The sequence below is a fragment of the Mesoplodon bidens genome, assembly GCF_964165515.1.
Source record: "Mesoplodon bidens genome assembly, chromosome: 6".
NCBI classification, from domain to species: Eukaryota; Metazoa; Chordata; class Mammalia; order Artiodactyla; family Ziphiidae; genus Mesoplodon; species Mesoplodon bidens.
The window spans coordinates 86,523,897-86,543,917 of NC_138162.1; the positions used below are offsets into that span (position 1 = coordinate 86,523,897).

General features: G+C 36.0%; 1 protein-coding gene across 1 annotated transcript in view; it reads right to left on the reverse strand.

Moving 5' to 3' along the window:
• The window catches only part of GNAQ (G protein subunit alpha q), a 295,452-nt gene that overhangs the window by 50,383 nt on the left and 225,048 nt on the right, over window positions 1–20,021 (reverse strand). Inside the window, exon 5 of the mRNA XM_081236842.1 lies at window positions 18,712–18,841. Within this exon, the coding sequence (XP_081092968.1) occupies window positions 18,712–18,841 (130 nt within the window). The remainder of the gene's footprint in view (window positions 1–18,711; window positions 18,842–20,021) is intronic.

Here is a 20,021-nt window from a genome sequence, read left to right on the forward strand (position 1 = left end):
CAATCTTAATCTAATCTCTTTGAAGAAAATTACATGCAATCCAGACCTCCTATTAAATACTGAGTCTGGGATTCCATCAAATGTGCTATTTTTCTAGAGAACAGCAAAGCCACAGATAATGATCTTAAGCTTTATAAAATGCAGATTCCCCGATAAAAGATAAATTCTTCTCTTTTTTAAAAAAGGGGGAGTCAGATGGTACTCAAGAAAGATCCCAGCTGGTTAAGTTTGGCCATTGAAGTGGTCAGATTCTTCTGGCTTCGAGCTCACAGCATTTTGAGCATCTACAATGTAGAGCTTTTATTTATTTTTGAGCTTTAAACCCTCTGCATCTGCTCCATCTAATATGAACAAACAAGTGTTGAGATAAAAACGTAGCCTCGGGCTTCCCTGGTGGCGCAGTGGTTGAGAGTCCGCCTGCCGATGCAGGGGACATGGGTTCGAGCCCCGGTCCGGGAAGATCCCACATGCCGCGGAGCGGCTGGGCCCGCGAGCCATGGCTGCTGAGCCTGCGCCTCTGGAGCCTGTGCTCCACGACGGGAGAGGCCACAACAGTGAGAGGCCCGTGTACCGCAAAAAAAAAAAAAAAAAAAAGCCTCATAAAACTGTCTCCCTTACTTCAATGAACTCCTTAATTTGCATCATCTCTAAAAGCTGTCTCAGTGTTGAAGACATTTGCAACACTGACAGAAAATGGATGTTCTCTAATACAGCTAAGCTTCTTTGACTAGCCATTTGTACTTATTTCTCTATTCACTTCCACCTCCATTTTATGCTTCTTAAAGCAATTAGAAAAAGAAAAAGCAGGCTAAAAAGCTTTTTAAAAAATTTAATCAGATTTAATTGATCAACTTAAAAAAATAAGACTTCTTAAACTTTTAAAATAACTATGCTGTGGCCATGCTGTGGTGGCTTGAGGGATCTTAGTTCCCTGACCAGGGATTGAACCTGGGCCCTTGGCAGTGAAAGCGCAGAGTCCTAGCCACTGGACCACCAGGGAATCCCCAGTGTCTTTGATTTCTTAATCCACACAGTTTATATGTTCATGGAAACATCATAAAATGCAGATAAGGAAAATGAATGAAATATAAAAACAAAATTGCCCTTAATCCACCCATTCAGAGATAATCCCTGCTAACAGTTTTACATTAACCTTCCAGATATTTTGTATGCATCTATAATAAACACCTGAATTATATCATTAAAATAAGATGCATTTTAAAATTTATTTAGATCATTAAAATATTAAATAATAATCAAAATGTAATAAATCACTAAAAATGATTTTAAGTCATGTTATTTTGAAATTATTTCTTTATGTCAATATATAATGAACAACTTTCTATCTAGTATTAATTATACATCCATATTATCATTTTTAGTATCTAAATATTATTTTATTTTTTAGATATACTCTGACTTCTTTAGCCAGTTTCCTACTATTGGATAATTTAGTTGTTCTCAATTGTTTACAATTATATACAATGTTGTGATGGATTGTCATCTACAATCTTTGGGACTTATAACTAATTAGACGATTAGTATAAATCCCTACCAGTGGAATTAACTGGATCAAAGGGTATAACCACCTCAAAGGATTTTACAAATTACCATACAACTGGCAGATTTTACCAATTTATCCTCCTACCAGCAGTACATAAGAATGTCTATTTCTCCACATCCCTCTTTCTTTTTAATCTTTGCATTTCTAACAGGTAAAAAGGCACTATCACACATCAACTGTATTTCTATGATTATAGAATGGTCAAATTTACCTTTAAAATTCGATTTAGAGAAGCACATATGGATGATGGAGCAAGGGTTGTAACATATGCATAATGGGAATAAAAAAGGAGAAAAAAGAGAGGAAGGAACAGAAGAAATACTTGAAGCAGTAATGACTGAGAATTTCCCCAAATTATGTCAGATACTAAGGGGGATAAATATCAAAAAAGCAAAAACAAACAGAAACATGTAGGCATATTATATTCAAGCTGCAAAAAATCAAAGATAAAGAAAAAATCTTAGAAGAAGCCAGAGGGGAAAAAAGCTCCTATAGATAAGCAAAGATAAGAATTACATCTGACCTCTCTTCAGAAACCATGTCAGCAAGAACAGAGTGCAGTGATATATTTAAAGTGTTGAAAGAAAAAAATGACCACCATAGAATTCTGTACCCTATGAAATTATCCCTCAAAAGTGAAGGAAAAATAACAAGTTTCTCAGACAAACAAAAACTGAGAAAACCTACTGCCAGTAGATATGCCTTGCAAGAAATAATAAAAGGAATCATTTAGAGAGAAAGAAAATGATGTAGGTCAGAAACTCAGATCTACATGGAGAAAGAATAAGTGAAGGTCAAATAAAAACTTTCATTTTTCTTAATCTTAATTGATTTTGAACAGTTTGTTCAAAATAATAATACAATGTATTTGATTATGAATGCTTATATGTATGCTTATGTATTCTTATGTGGAATGAATGACAGCAATGATACAAGAGACGCAAGGGAGGAATTAAGATTATTTTGTTATTATACGGTACTCACACTACTGGTGAAGTGGTATAGTGTTATCTGAAAGTGTACTTGTATTTGTTTTAAGTGTATATTGCAAACTCTAGTTGCAACTACTAAAATAAGTGAAATATATATATACAATCTATATGTTTAAGAAGACAAAATGAAATCATATAAAATGTTCAATTAAAACCATAAGAGTCAGAAAAGGAGACAAAAATAGGAACAAAGAACAAGTATCAAATACGGCTGATATTGATCCAACCATACTGATAATCACTTTAAATGTTATTGGTCTAAATACACCAATTTAAAAACAGAAATTATAAAAGTGGATCAAAAAACAAGACCAATTGTGTGTTGTCTACAAGGAAGTCACTTTAAATATCCAGACACATGTAGATGAAAGGTAAATGGATGAAGAAATATGTACCACACTAACACTAGTCAAAATAAAGCTGAAGTAGCTACATTAATTTCAGACAGAGCAGACTTCAGAGCAAGGAAAGTTATGAGGAATAAAGAAGGACATTACATAAAGATAAAGGACTTAATTCTCCAAGAAGACACAACAACACTTAATGTACATGCATGCACCTAAAAATAGAGTGTCACAATATGTGAGGTAAAAACTGATATAACTGCAAGGAAAAAGAGATAAATCCACGATTTTATTTGTAAACTTCAACATCCTTCTATCACAAATGGACAGATCCAGCAGGCAAAAAATCAGTAAGGACATAGTTACTCAACAGCACCATCAATCCACTGGATATTACTAACATCTATCGCCTACTTCATCCAAAAACAGAAACAGAACAGAAATTCTTCTCAAGCTCACACGGAACATTCACAAGATAGACCACATTTTGGGTCACAAAACATACCTTAATATATTTAGGACATGACACCATGTATGCTCTCAGACCACAATGGAATTAGATCAGAAATCAATAACAGAAAGATAGCTGGAAAATCCCAAAATATGTAGAGATTAAAAAACACACTAAAGGGGAAAAAAGAAATTTTAAGATAAATTTTAAAATATTTTGGACTAATGAAAATTAAAAATTATCAAACTTTGTGGGATGCAGAGAATATAGTGCTTAGAGGGAAATTTCTAGCATTGAGTGCATATGATAGAAAAGAGGAAAGATCATATAAGGTATCAGACAGAAGAAAGATCAATCATCTATGCTTCCACCTTAGGAAGCTAGAAAAAGAAGAGGAAATCAAATCCATTTTAAGTAGACAAAAGGAAATAATATTATAGCCAGGCTAACTGAGAAAAAAAGAGAAGATACAAATTACTAATATCAGAAATAAAAGAAGGGACATTATTACAGACCCCATGGACATTACAAGGATAATAAAGGAATACACTGTGATTCCCACAAATTTGATAATCTTCATGATATGGATCAATTCCTTGGAAGATACAATCTGCCAAAACTTATACAAGAAGAAATACACAATCTGAATAGGCCTATATCTAATACATAAATTGAATCAACAATTAATAACCTTCTAAATCAGAAAACAAAAGGCCCAGATGGATTCATTAGCAAATTCTACCAAACATTTAAGGAAGAAATTATGCCAATTATCTATAATCTCTTCCAGAAGACAGAAACAGAGGAAAAACTTCCTTATTCTATGAGACAGCAGTACCCAAATATCAACAGCAGACAAAGATCTTATAAGAAAGGAAAACTATGGACCATTATCTCTCATGAGCTTAGATACAAATATCCTCAACAAACATGAGCAAATCAAATGCAACAATGTATAAGAAGAATTGTACACACCATGTCCAGGGGGATTTATTCCAGGTATGAAAGGATAGTTCAGTATCTGAAAACCAATGAAGGACATCCATCACATCAATGGGCAAAAAAAGAAAACTCACATGATCCTATCGATTGATGCAGAAAAAGCATTCAACAAAATCCAACACCCATTCACGATAAAAATTCTCAGCAAAACTGGAAATAACGGGGAACTTCCTTGACTTGATAGAGAACACCTAAAAAAAACCCTTACAGCTAACCTCATGAGAAACTAGAAGCTTTCTGGCTAAGACTAGGAACAAAGCAGGAATGTTCCCTCCCACCACTACTTTTCAGTACTGTAGTGGAAGTCCAACCTAACGCAATAAGATAAGAAAAGGAAATAAAAAGTATATAATTTGGGAAGAAATAAAACTTTTGTTTGTTCACAGATGACATGATCATTTATATAGAAAGTCTGAGAGAAGTGATGACAAAAATCCTGGAACTAAGAAGTGACTACAGGCTGGTTGCAGCATACAAGGTTAATGCAGCATACAAGGTTAATACAGCATACGAGGTCACTTTCCGGATATATACCAGTAATGAACAAATGGAATTTGAAATTAAAAACACAATATCATTTACATTAGGAGGAAAAAATTGAAATGCATAGGTGTAAATCTAACAAAATTTTGTACAAGATCTAAATGAAGAGAACTACAAAACTCTGATGAAAGAAATCAAAGAACTAAATAAATGCAGAGCTATTTCATGTTCCCAGATAGGAAGATTCAATAATATCAAGATGTCAGTTTTTCCTCACTTGATCTACAGATTCAACACAATCCCAATCAAAATCACAACAGGGCTTCCCTGGTGGCGCAGTGGTTGAGAGTCCGCCTGCCGGTGCAGGGGACACAGGTTCATGCCCCGGTCCAGGAAGATCCCACATGCCGCAGAGCAGCTGAGCCTGTGAGCCATGGCCGCTAAGCCTGCGTGTCCGGAGCGTGTGCTCCACAACGGGAGGGGCCACAGCAGTGGGAGGCCCGCGTACCGCAAAAGAAAAAAAAAATCACAACAAACTGATTTTAAAGTTTATATGGCGAGGCAAAAGACCCAGAATAGACAACGCAATATTGAAGAAGAAGAATAAAGTTGGAGGACTGATACTATTTGACTTCAAAACTTACCTATAAAGCTGTCATATCAAGACAGTATTGGCAAAAGAACAAGTAGAGAACCCAGAAATAGACCCACATAGTTACAGTCAACTGATCTTTGATAAAAGAGCAAAGGCAATAAAATGGAAAAAAGACAGTCTTTACAACAAATGTTGCTGGAACAACTGGACATCCATATATTAAAAAAAAAAACGACTCTAAACACAGATCTTTCACAAAAATGAACTAAAAAATGGATCACAGACCTGAATGTAAAATGCAAAACTATGAAAATCTAGGATGAAAACCTAGATGACCTTGGTATGGCAATGATGCTTTAGCTACAACACCAAATGCACAATCCATGAAAGAAATAATTGATCAACTAGACTACATTAAGATTAAAGACTACTCTGCAAAAGACAATGTCAAAAGAATGAGAAGACAACCTACAGACTGGGAGAAAATATTTGCAAAAGATGTAATTGATAAAGACTGTTATCCAAAATGTACAAAAACCTCTTAAAATACAACAGTAAGAAAACTAACAACAGGATGAAAAAATGGATACCTGAACAGCTCACCAAAGAAGATATGCAGATGACAAATAAGCATATGAAAAGATGCTCCATATCATATGTCATTAGGGAAATGCAAATTAAAATAAAGAAATATCTCTACATACCAATTAAAATGGCCCAAATCTGGAACACTGACAACACCAAATGCTGGGGAGGATGTGCAGCAACAGTTTTCATTCAGTGCTGGTGCAAAATGCACAGCCACTTTGGAAGCCAGTTTGGTAGTTTTTTACAAAACTTAACACCCCCTTATCATATGATCTAGCAATTGCACTTGTTGGCATTTGTCGAAAGGAGTGGATAACTTATGTACACACAAAAACTTGGACATGGATGTTGATAGCAGCCTTATTCATAATTGCCAAAACTTGGAAGCAACCAAGATATTCTACTGTAGGTGAACAGAATAATACACTGCGGTACATCCAGGCAATGGAGTATTACTCAGCACTAAAAGGAAATGAGCTATTAAGACATAAAAGGACACGGAGGAATCTTAAATGCATGTTAATAAGTGAAAGAAGCCAATATGAAAAGTCTACATTCTGTATAATTCCAACATAGGACATTTGGAAAACATAAAACCCTGAAGATGGCAAAAAGAACAGGAGTTGCTGGAGGGTGGGAGGGAGGGAGTGAGAAGGGAATGAAGAGGCCGAGCAGAGGATTTTAGGGCCAGTGAAACTATTCTGTATGATACACCACAATGGTGAATACATGTCATTATACATTTTTCAAAATCCATACACTACACAACAGCAAGAGTGCACCTTAAAGTAAACTATGGACTTTGAGTGATAATCAAGTATCAATGTAGGTTCACTGATTGTAACAAATGTACCAGATGTAACAAACCCCTTGTTAGGATGATGATAATGGGAGAAGCTACACACGCATGGGGGAAATTGCTGTACTTTTCGCTCAATTTTGCTGTAAACCTAAAACTGCTCTAGAAAAATTAAGTATCTTTATATATAAAAAACAACTGGACTCCCTAAATATCCCTTCCCCGCACCGTTCCCCCCTGGTAACCATAAGTTTGTTCTCTAAGTCTGTGAGTCTGTTTCTGTTTTGTAAATAAGTTCATTTGTATTATTTTTTTTAGATTCTGCATATAAGCGATATCATACTTCTGACTTACTTCACTCAGTATGACAATCTCTAGGTCCATCCATGTTGCTGCAAATGGCATTACTTCATTCTTTTTAATGGCTGAGTAATATATTCCATTGTATATATGTACCACATCTTCTTTATTCATTCCTTTGTTGATGGACATTTAGGTTGCTTCCATGTCTTGGCTATTGTAAACAGTGCTGCAATGAACACTGGTGTGCATGTATCCTTTGGAACCATGTTTTCCTCCAGATATATATATAGTTAGGGAGTTGTACATGTACACACTGCTATATTTAAAATGGAAAACCAACAAGGACCTACTGTATAGCACAGGGAACTCTGCTCAATATTATGTAACAATCTAAAAGCGAAAGGAATTTGAAAAAGAATAAAAAACAAACAAATCAAAAAAAAACCCCAATTAGATAGTAGTGATTTTGTCCAATTCAGCGAATATACTAAAATCCATTGATGTGCACACTTTAAGAGGGTGAATTCGATGTTTTATGAATTAAATCTCAATAGGCTGTTTAATCTTTTCTACTATTTTTCAGTTGAATCTTTTCTACTTCCTGTATGGCTGGACTCCGCTTCTGAAATATTCTTTCCTTCCCAAGTGAGTCACCCATTCAGCAAGTCTCCCACAAGTGTGTATAGTCTGTCCACTGCTGCCCTCACCCTGCTGCTGCTACCAACTGACTTCCTACTGTGCAGTCCCCACCTTTTATGAAAACACTGAACCTCATCTGTGGACTCACCCAGACTGAAAAGCAGGACACTAGCACTTCTGGTTTGCTTCTTGCATAACTGCTTTATTTCAGCAAAGAACATTTCTGACGTAAGAAAAAAATCTTGATGACAAAAAGAATAATTCAACAGGAATATACAAAAATTTCAAACTTATAATGAAGTCTCAAAATATAATAGAAGTGTGGAATTTAAAATATAGACAAGTCTACAACAAAAGTGGGATATTAAATAAAATCAAAAAAACAAACAAAAAAACACCTCAGTCAGTGAGGGGACATTTTTTTCATTTTTTTCAGGGATTCATTTCTGTATACAAAATATTTTTTTTTTTTTTTTTTTTTTTTTTTGCGGTAGGCGGGCCTCTCACTGTTGTGGCCTCTCCCCTTGCAGAGCACAGGCTCCGGACGCGCAGGCTCAGCAGCCATGGCTCACGGGCCTAGCCGCTCTGCGGCATGTGGGATCTTCCCAGACCGGGGCACGAACCCGTGTCCCCTGCATCGGCAGGCGGACTCTCAACCACTGCGCCACCAGGGAAGCCCACAAAATATTTTTATAACACAGGATTGTATATCATATATCAAATGACTCTGCCAATGTATGCAATTTTTACTTTACAGGTATATTTTTACTTTATCTAAAAGAAATATATACCTTAAAATAAAAGTTTAATTTAAATTTAATTTAAATATTTAAAAAATTTCCAACATTCCCAAATTACATAAATGGGTAGTTGCTCCCCAAGTGATTTCAGTATCAAAGAAAAATCACATGCTAGTGGTTAATTATTTATGTTTATAATGTTAAAATGGTGGTGTTAATATTAGCATTTAATTTTTAAATGCATTTAGAGTCAACAAAATAAAGGTGGAACTATGCAAGTAACAATTCAAAAACAAAAAATTTATAGCAAATGCCATGTTAAAATGTCCATTTCCAAAATACAAATGCTTATGCACTACAATTGGGAGGAAAAAGTCCTTAAGGAGGACATGTAAAGGACAAAGTTTAAAAGACCAATAAACTGAGCCACACCAAAACGCACTATTTAAAAAGCAAGTAAAAAGCAGTAAAAAGCAAGTCACGGAGTAGCAGAAGTTATGTGCAATATAGATAACATACAAAGAGCTTGAATCAAGAATAAAAAAGGACTCTATGTTAATAATGTTTTTCCAAAAAGTCAGATCAATAGAAAACTGGCAATAGAATCAAATAGGCGCTTCAAAAAGAGGACACCCAATGGTAAAGAAATACATAAAGAACTCAGTCTCATTATAATCAGGGAAATGCAAATTGACACCACAGTGAGATGCTACTACACACCCATTATAATGATTAAAATTGAAAAGCTGACCATATCTTTGTTAGCAAGGATATTGGTCAACTGGAACACACATATACTGTTGGTGGAAGTGTAAACTGTTTTCAAAGTTCAAACTGGTAGTGTAGTGGGTTGAATGGTGACCCCCTCAAAAGGTATGTCCATGCCATAACCCCTAGAACCTGTGAATGCAACCTTATTTGGAAAAAGTCTTTGCAGATGTAATTAAGTTAAGGATTTTTAGATGACATCATTCTGGATTATTTACTGGGCCCTACATCCAATGACAGGAGTCCCTTTAAGAGACAGCAGAGAAGACACAGACAAGAAGGCCATGTGAAGACAGAGGCAGAGACTGGAGCTATGTAACCAGAAGGAATGCCAACAGTCACCAGAAGCTGGATGAGAAAAAGAAGGGATCCTCCCCACTATAGCCTTCAGAGGGATTTCAGCCCTGCTGATACCTTGATTTTAGACTTCTAACCTCCAGAATTATGAGCCAATAAATGTCTGTGGTCGTAACCCACCAAATTTATGGTGATCTGTTACAGCAGCCCTAGAAAATGAATATAGGCAGTATCTAGTACAGTTGAACATATACATTCCCTGTGAACTCTAATCAAGAGAAAATCAGGCACATATAAGGCAAAAAACATGAAAAGAATATTCATATCAGCATTATTCATAATAGTCCCAAAGAGAAAACCACTCAGATGTCCATCAAAAATAGGATGGGGGCTTCCCTGGTGGCGCAGTGGTTGAGAATCTGCCTGCTAATGCAGGGGACAAGGGTTTGAGCCCTGGTCTGGGAAGATCCCACATGCCGCGGAGCAACTAGGCCCGTGAGCCACAACTACTGAGCTTGCGCGTCTGGAGCCTGTGCTCCGCAACAAGAGAGGCCGCAATAGTGAGAGGCCCGTGCACCGCGATGAAGAGTGGCCCCTGCTTGCCACAACTAGAGAAAGCCCTCACACAGAAACGAAGACCCAACACAGCAAAAATAAATAATAAATAAATTACTAAAACTCCTACCTACCCCCAACATCTTCTAAAACAAACAAAAAAAATAGGATGGAAAAATAAATTGTGGTATATTCATTTAATTGAATAATATAAAGTAATAAAAATGAAAAACTGCAGCTACACAACATGGATTTATCTAATAAACTTATTCTGAACAAAAGAAGGTAACACAAAAGAATTCATTTACTTTCATTTATATGAAGTTCAAAATACGCAAAATTAATCTACGGTGTTAGAAGTCAAAATAGTACCCTTGGGGAAGAGGAAACGGGGTGGTTTTAATAGACATAATGTTAGAACCTTGCACCCCAAAATTTGAAATCAGAATTTCAAGTGCATGTGGAACATTTATAAAAAGTGACCATGTCAATGACAAAAGCAATGTCCTAAACAATAAATGGTGAGCTATACCATGTCACATTCATGGATGGTAACATTCAATACTATAAAGTTGAGAAACCAACCTCAAATTTACCTACACATTTATTAAAATTCCAATCAAATTTGTGTTTTGGTATTTGATAGGCTGATCCTTAAAATTCAAATGAAAGACTAAAAAACCAAGAATAGCCAAGAAAATTCTGAAGAGCAACAAGGCAGGTAGACTTGATACTCTAGATATCTAAACTGTTGATTTGATAACTTTTATATTGCTACAGGAGTAGTAAATACATCAATCAAATAGAGGGCCCAGAGAAAGACCCATGTGTGTAATAAAACTTGACTCACATCTCAAGTGTCATTAATATTGATGGGAAGAAGGACTACCAGGTGAGCTAACAAAATAAAAAAATATATCTGCTTAAAGTCTTGGAGTGCTAAACAGTAGTGAAGAAATACCAGGTCAGAATTTGGGGAAGGCCAAGTCTGGAGAAGTGAGCCCAGGCTTTGGGGCCACTTTCCCATGGAGGTATTTGCTGATTCTGGAGATGGCAGCTGAGAGGCTTCAGGGGATGAGGCTCTAGTGAACCATAACTGCTTTGTCCTAGGCTATGCACTGGGAGTGAGGGTATGCCCAAGGAAACAGGCACCTGCAGCTCGGCTCTCTAGCCACCAAAAGAGCTAACATGACAAAGACTGACAATACCACGGGTTGGCAAAGATGGGAAGTGACAGGAACTTTCTGACATGGCTGGCAGGACTGTAAATTGGTTCATTCACTTTGGAAAATACTTTCACCTTATCTACTAAAGCTGAAGATATGTATCCCCTATGTGCCCGCAATTCTACTCCTAGGTATACAGCCAACAGAAATGTAAAGCCAGGTACATCAAGGGATCTTTACATGAATATTCACGGAAATGTTATTTGTAATATTCCCATACTGGAAATACATGAAAAGTCTATACTTAGTAAAATGGATAAACAAATTGTGGTATTTTTAGGCAACAGAATACTATATGGCAATGTAAATGAATGAGTTATGTAAAATATATATACCTTACAAACGTAACACTGAGCAAAAGAAGCCAGATGCCAAAGTTTATATAAATAGCATACTGCTTTTAAAGGTCAAAAAACACACTATTTGATTCCCTTTGTGTAACAGTTAAACACTAGTAAAAACTAGTGTTCAGGAATGCATAGTTAAGCATTAAAACTAAAGAGAGAAGCAAAGAAGTGATTACCTTACAGAACTGTGGTTACCTGCTGGGGGAGGGGCATTAGCAGGGCTTCAGTGGTCTTACAATGTTCCATTTCTTGACAGGGGTTTTGGACGCACAGATGCTTTTGTGATAAACCAATGCTCTGCACGTTTTTTGTATTTGTGTACTTTTCATATATCTTTCATAATTAAAAAGGTAAGAAAACATCAGTGGAGATGGATGACGGATTTATTATTCAATACATGGTATTGGATCAACTGAACAGAAATATGGTAAGAATATATTAAATCTTTACTTCCTATCACACGCAGAAATCAATTACAGGTGTATAAAAAACCTAGGAAAGGCAAAAACCTTGTAAGTTTTAATAGAAAATATGGGATGTATCTTCATATTCTATGGAATAAAAGTAATTCCTGAAGAAAATACAATAATACAACCAATAAAGGCAATGAGTGAGCTGAGCACATTAAGATTAAAACTCTCTATAAGATAAAGTGAAAAGACAAACCACACACCAATAAGTTCTATATGTATAACCAGCAAACAGCAATAACCAGACTACTTAAAACTGCGTATGTATCAACTGAAAAAAGAGACAACTCCACTGGGGACTGGGGTGAGGGAGAGAACAGGCAAGGGTAGGAAAAGGTGATCCATATTACAAACAACCTGGCTGGCTGAGATGAAACATGGTAGGGCATATTCACATAATGGAATGAGACGGTGATGTAAATAAATGAATTAGAGCCATGTGTTGCAACATGAAAAAAATCTCTAAAACAATGTTGAATTTAAAAAAAGGACAAAATGCAAAATAAAATCATTTTATAATAATAAAATTTATAATCATGCATACTATTTAAAATCCAATATTACATATCCCTTATCAACACATATATAGTAAAAACATGAAAAAAATATGCTTAGGAATGATAAATGTTAACTTGAGGCCAGTAGCTTCTCCTGGGGAGGGAGAGAAAGGAATCAGGGAAGTTTACACAAGGACTTGGATTGTATCTATACCATTTTATTTCTGTGAAAATAAAGATTTAAAGCAAATATGTCAAAAATTTCAAGTTCTCTATAATTTTATAGTCTCCTGTATCACTGAAATAGTTTATAAAAACAAAGGTAAACAAAATCCACTTCCCTAGCTATTCTCAGTTTTATTCTTACATCAAGCTGTGGGTTTAGACCGCATGTTACTGGCCCATCACAAACTTTGATACTATGGCACCAACTTACACTGAAGGAAGCTTAAGAAACAGGCCTCGTGATTCTGATATTTGGCTTCCTGGAGGGGAACCATCATGGATATAACTTACTACCTCCTGCAGCATCTCTGTACAAAGTTGAGGGAATAGCCACTTGGAGGGCCCAGTACCAGGAGAAGCTAACTTTTTCTTTTTATATAGACACAGTGAACCTTGTAACAGACCATGGTTACTTCCTTTTATTGGTTGCTAAGAGACGCTTGACTAAATCTATGGACTACCACTAGGAAAGGTACCTGATTGCCTGATCTGTATTTTAATTCTTATCTTACTCTCCAATCCTTACTGTCCTTTCATCCAGGTTTTTCAGGTGATTTATTTTATCCTACTGTATGTATGTGATTATGTACACACACACACATGCACACACATACACACACACGGAGGCATATAATATAAAGGAAAAATCTGATAGATTTCTGTTATATTAAAATTTAAAACTTCTGTATATCAAAAGGCACCATTAAGAGAATAAATGGCGAGCTACAAAGTGGAAGAAGATGTTTGCAGTACACATGACCAAAGGTTCACATCCAAGAGTGTAAGGAACTCCCACAAATCAGTAAAAAAAAAAAGATGGAAAATTCAAAAGAAAAAGGGACAAAGTTGGTAAACAGCAGAGCTAAAGTTCCAGTCTGAAGTGTTACTTTATTTTACTTAAAAAAATTATCATTTCACGTATTTGTAATGCCATCACCTAGCAACAATGACAATCACGCTTTACACTTTGGTCTTGGTAGAAAATCTTCCATTTTCTTTTTTTTGGGGTGGGTGGGTGTGCTAATAACCTTCCCTATAATAATTATATATATGTAATTTGTTGTGATTACAGAAATCAGACTATACCAAATATACTACTTTGCAATCTTTTTCATATAATTCATCTTAAAAAAAAACTATTGCATAGATTACACTAATATGGGTTCCATATAGTCTTTAAAAGATTTCCAATATACATTCACACAAAAGGTGTCCCTGTGTGTCTGCTTCCCCACACGCTTACCAGCACTAAGTGCAGGTCTCTGGTTCAGACTCATAAATGGTGATCGGAATACTTCCTTCTGGCTTCCTTCAAGCATTGAGAACAAAGCAATTGAGGAGGAGTAAAATAATGAGCAAACAGACATGCCAGCTGATGAAAAGGGTGTGGGAAGGAGTTTACAAAAGAAACAAGTGGCTGAAAACGAACAAAGGAATGAGGAAATGGGAAAGGGGTTAAATATAAAAAAAGTAGGGCGCCTTTCAGGAATATTCTTGTTAATCAGGTCATGACTCTGAGTCGTATACTAAAGACTGAGGGGCAAGATGTAGTTTCTGATTTCATAATTTGATGAAGAGTGGATAAAGGAGGGCTAGAACCAATCCCATTGAGACGGGATATCTTAACCTAAGCTCTTACTTCTGGAGTTCAAATTTCTTCTCCTCAATTTTTAGTCAGTTTCCTCCCCCTAGAGCTGAATTTTATCTGAAAAAAAAATTCCCAAACTTCACTTCAAGTTTTTAGAGCAGAACAAAGTACATATTTCATACTTTTAAAGAAAATGCTCAGACTCTGGTTGCAGCTGAATAACTTCAAGATGGCTTCATTTTAAAACTTAGTAGAGGAGAAATATCTGAAGGACATGCATATTTTAGATTATTTGTTTTAAGATAGTTCAATTACTGGTAAAGGATCTCTGGCTGTTCTCATGTGAGCATAACAAGAGTTTAGAGGTGGAGAAGAGGTGTTTCAACTCCTTCAGGGTCAGGATTTTCATTCTACCTCTATGTTCTTGGCCACCTTTAACAGTTCCTCTTGCTTTGCCTCTCAGTTTATCCCTAACTTCTGGAAGACAGGGGAAAGAAAGCTGGTCTAGAAAGGGAGGAATGGGGGCCCTGAGTGACCGGGGCCATGGGCCTTAATCTCTCCATTCTTGTATCCTCAGCAAACCTGATCTCACTTCACGGGAGGTCAGCTGGTGAGATTCAAATAAGTAATGCTTAATGGTTTAAGCAAGTTTTGAATAGGCATAAAGTGCTAAGGTATTATAAATGTCTACTCTCTCCTTTTACTATTCTTTTTAAAATCAATTGAGCAACTCCAAGAATCAGATTTGAAGGATAACTGTTTATGGGAATCCATCTTGGTTCAAAGGAGGACCTGGGGTACAGGGAACTATCTCGATATTTTAATAAAACTAAAACCTAATTGGTTGTGACCATTTCAAAAGAATTAATGTAAGTTAGAAGCATACATTCAAAAAGGAAGCATCGGAGAAAAGGGGCCTAAGTCTTTGGGATTCTATAAAAAGCTTGGTCTGTAAGACAGTCCCTGAGTCAATATCTGAGAAACAAGTCTGTATTAGTGCTCAGATACTCATGTAACAGAGAACCACAAAAACCAAGGACTAAAAAGACAGAATCTGGATACACACTGATGACCTGAAATATGTCATCTGAATGCCTTATTGTGTGCTCTGGGCTTTCAGGGGTACGGAAATAATGTACGCGTGAAAGAATTACAGCAGAGTAACTGGCTCCGTGCTGGTGTACTATCAAAGGGAAACCAAGACAGCACAAAAGGAATATGTAAATCAACACAGCTCTACAACCCTGATTATGTTCACCCACTATTTGATAACATATTTCCTTCTTTGGAGGAAAAAAAATAAAGAAAGAAATTCATTCCCCAAACTCTTGGGAGGCTGAGAATCTAGACAGACAAGAGCACATCTACATTAAAAATTTGAAGATTAATACATAATAAAAGCCAAAGCAATAATCTAAAATAAAATACTTCCCTTAGCTGCTTTGGCTTGTGGTCTGCAATGTATTTTCCACAGTTCCCCAAGATAAAAGGGAGATTGTCAGTATCCATTTCCAGGTTTTTCTCACGAATATATATCAAGGGAAGTACAACAAAGTCTGCTTTGGATTGAAGTTATGAACATCAGATTTCAAAACCAAGAACAAAATGTTTTAGGAGTCTATTCCAGCTTTGTCTCACCAAACCCTGAAAATGTGGGGAAAGTAGAATTCTATAGTTCTGAGTTTTTTTAATGATTTAAGAAAGTAGAGAGGCAATGACATTTTCATATATTACTATAACAGGAAAAGAAAAAAGAATAATGGACTACATCTTGACATTAAAAAATACTTTTGACAGTGTTTCCTAATTACCAACAGTGATGACTATGGCTAACATGGATGAAGAAATTAATGAGCAGCATTTTTTTCTTATTATGTTTAAGATCATCTCCAATACTACCATCAGGCTTGACTTGCCTGGTATCTGAAAAGAACACCATAAAATTACAAGGTAGGCTTTAAAAATATTCACAAGTGGTTAGGGAGTCCTAATGAACAATAATAGAGTTATTACTTTCATTTGTAGCATAAGGCACCACCACAGGAATCAAAGAAATTGATGTATTTTTAGATGTGTGAACTGCTTATACATTGAATGGCGAGTTACTGTGGAAACTTTCATTCTGTGGAAACTTTAACTGGATTTATGTGCTAGAATTAGCTGATGAGTTGCAAATTTTAAAGTGATAAACTGATTAGCATTAAATCACAAAATATATTTCTTTATAAATAGAATGCATTTATCTCATATAAAATGTGTATTGATAAACACTTGTTTTCCTCTAGCTATATGTAAACAGTGACATAAGAAAGAAAATTATGCATGCGTCTTACATCTTCTGTGCAGTTGAAAATGTCTTAAATTTTATTTCACTGGACAGCAAACTAAAGAAAAGAAACGATGACCTTTATAACTAAGGCCTTCCTTCTCTCGGACTCTCTATTTTGACAAAAGCATCCCTCTTTTATGAGGTCCTTTAGGACAATGTTGATTTTTTTTTTTCCATTTCTGTATCTCTTTAGATACCCTGGTATCCAGCATATAGTAGATGAGCGCTCAAAATATTTTTTGTCTTGATTCAACATTCAAAGAAATAAAAAATGTTGTCATATGCTTCCAAGATATGTAGTATGTTTAAAATGCTATACCCAAAGATTATGGAACAACTAACAGATATAAAAATAAAAATACGTATAGAGATATCATAGCTCAAATTCTGATGGTAACTGCTTAACTCAAAGTGTGATAACTGATTCTCATATATCTTAGCATGCTTTTCAGGCACTTTGCATTACGGCTACAGAGGGCAAATGGCTGATAAACCTCATTGTTAAAAAGAAGTCCCTTAAATAGCAAGATATACATGAACAACAACAAAAAAGAACTCTGATCAGTTCAAAAGCCCATATACTTGTAACCCAGGACACATATGAAATGTACGAATAGGTAACTCAGCTCTATATGGGATATTGGTTCATAACTCTTCATCAATCCTACATACAAAAAAAAATGCTATGTAGGACCTGATATGTATTTTAAGAGATATTAATACCTGCAGAAAAATATTTAAAAGGACCAAGAAGCCAGAATTCTTTTTTTTTTTTTTTTTTTTGCGTTACGCGGCGGGCCTCTCACAGTTGTGGCCTCTCCCGCTGCGGAGCACAGGCTCAGGACGCACAGGCTCAGCGGCCATGGCTCACGGGCTCACCGCTCCGCGGCATATGGGATCTTCCCGGACCGGGGCACGAACCCGTGTCCCCTGCATCGGCAGGCAGACTCTCAACCACTGCGCCACCAGGGAAGCCCCCAGAATTCTTATGTACCCAAAAAAAACTGTACAAAATTAGAAGTACATTTTAATATGCCAGATCTTATTTTAATCAGCTATTGGGGATACTCACTTCCTTCTCTTTATTTTCTACCTTATTAGGAGGAAATTTAATATCTACTATTGGCATGTCAGTCTGCAAACTCTAACAGTATAACAGTGGTGTCTTCTCCCAATACACACCGAACTCCAGATCAAAGTCACGGTTTTCTGTGCCCCTTAATCATCCTCCCCAATCAACTCTGACTCACCATGGAGCCTTTATCGTCCTAAAAACCCATATTTATACTTGTTAGGATTTCATGCAATAGGGAGGAGATGGCAACACTGAATCAGTTCTCCAGACAGGCGTATCAAGGATGCGTTTTCAATCACCCAGTGCTTAGTAGAGACAAAGCTATGCAGTAGCCTACAGAATTCTATAAGAGCAGAAAGGCCACATCACTAGGACACTTCTTGGCTCCACAACAAACTGATGCAAAGTCATTCACATTTGCCAAGAGAGGTTTTGAACACTCTTTGGGACCCACCCCTCATACAAACAACAATTTAAACAAAATGAAAACAGAACAAAACAGGTTGACTCACTCCAACACTCCCAACTCCATCCTATAGGAAGAAGGCTATAAAATAACGTGACAATTAGCCTAGGGATTTCCTTGTTATTTTCATTTTCAGAGCCTCTGCTGTAGTGTTAAAAGTATCACATAGGGTCCAATTAGACCTGAACACACAGACCTGCTCAAACATCTTCCTGTTCTGAGTATACCACATGGTACCACAGGGTTATTTAAAAGAACTCCCAAATCAGTAGTTAAGAAAGCAATGAAGTCAGCTTACCCCATACCCTATCATTTATTTGTATCAGATGTTAAAGTGAGAATCCATTGCCTGTCCACAGAGCACTCACCTCATTGTCTGACTCCACGAGAACTTGATCGTATTCACTAAGCGCTACTAGAAACATGATAGACGTGACATTTTCAAAGCAGTGTATCCATTTTCTTCTCTCTGACCTTTGGCCCCCTACATCGACCATTCTGCAAGGTTAATAATATTCATATTAATAGCACATAAAAAATATCAATATAAATATAGCTTTACTTACAAACTTAGGAAACCTACTCTCTAAAGAGAATAGTCATCAAAACCAATCCAATTAACACTTATTGAACATCTACTAATGTTCTGTTACCTAACAATCAAAGTCAAGACATTCTGGGTAATAACTCATTGCACTTATTAGAAACTTACCTGATATGTATAAAAATTATAATTTTGTAAAAAAAAAAAAAAATCCTGTGCCAAGCCAAGGAAAAAGGCTGTTTTATTTAATCAAGCACAGAAGAGTCAGAAACAAAACGAGTTTTATCTGTGTTCAGCTCTAATGGCAAATACTGACTTCAGTTTCTTTTCCTATAAAATGAGAATGAAGATCCTCATGTATTTCTCAGGGAAGCTAGGAATGACTACAAATGCATTTAAAAGATGTAAGATGCTATGTATTTCAAAATGGGTATGTAATGCTTCAACTAAATGCAAACAAAACCTCACTGATCTTCATCAGGAAGGTAAGCTTTTGGGGCTGTTTTTTCTTTCCAGTATTGACTATAATTTGGGACAGTCCAATCATGTTGGGTAACATGGTGCAATCAGCCTTACGCACAAGTCAACCTGCTAAACTGCTAGAAGTGGTATGTATAAAACATCAAGATGCTATAAGAGGCCATCATTTGAACTATACCGAGGATTTGTTCTTACACATCAATTCTGTGCTCAGGAATCAACACTGGCATCAATTAATTTGAGTGCTAGTGTATATAGAAAATATTTAGCAGAACTTGGCAATGAATCCAAGTTTCTTCAAATAGTTGAATCCATAACTTGACTAAAATGTGCACAATGTTTACAAGATAAAATATTTTCAGAAAATGAGAGTTTTAGGTATTAAAGTTTGAGAGTAGGGCTCTTTAAGTGTTTGTTGAAAACTGCTAAGGATCAAACCTAAACTAAGAAATCAAGAATCTTCCAGTGACCGCTTTGAAAAGTTTCCTATGAAAGAGTTTTCTGAGGGCAAAACAATGGATCCAGGGAGACCTATGAACTACAGACATCAAAACTAGAAATCTTAGGTCTTTAGAAATATTAAAATGTTAGCTCTTCTCTGATGTCAAATCAATAATATACTCATTTATATAAAATCCTCATTCCATGAAACCC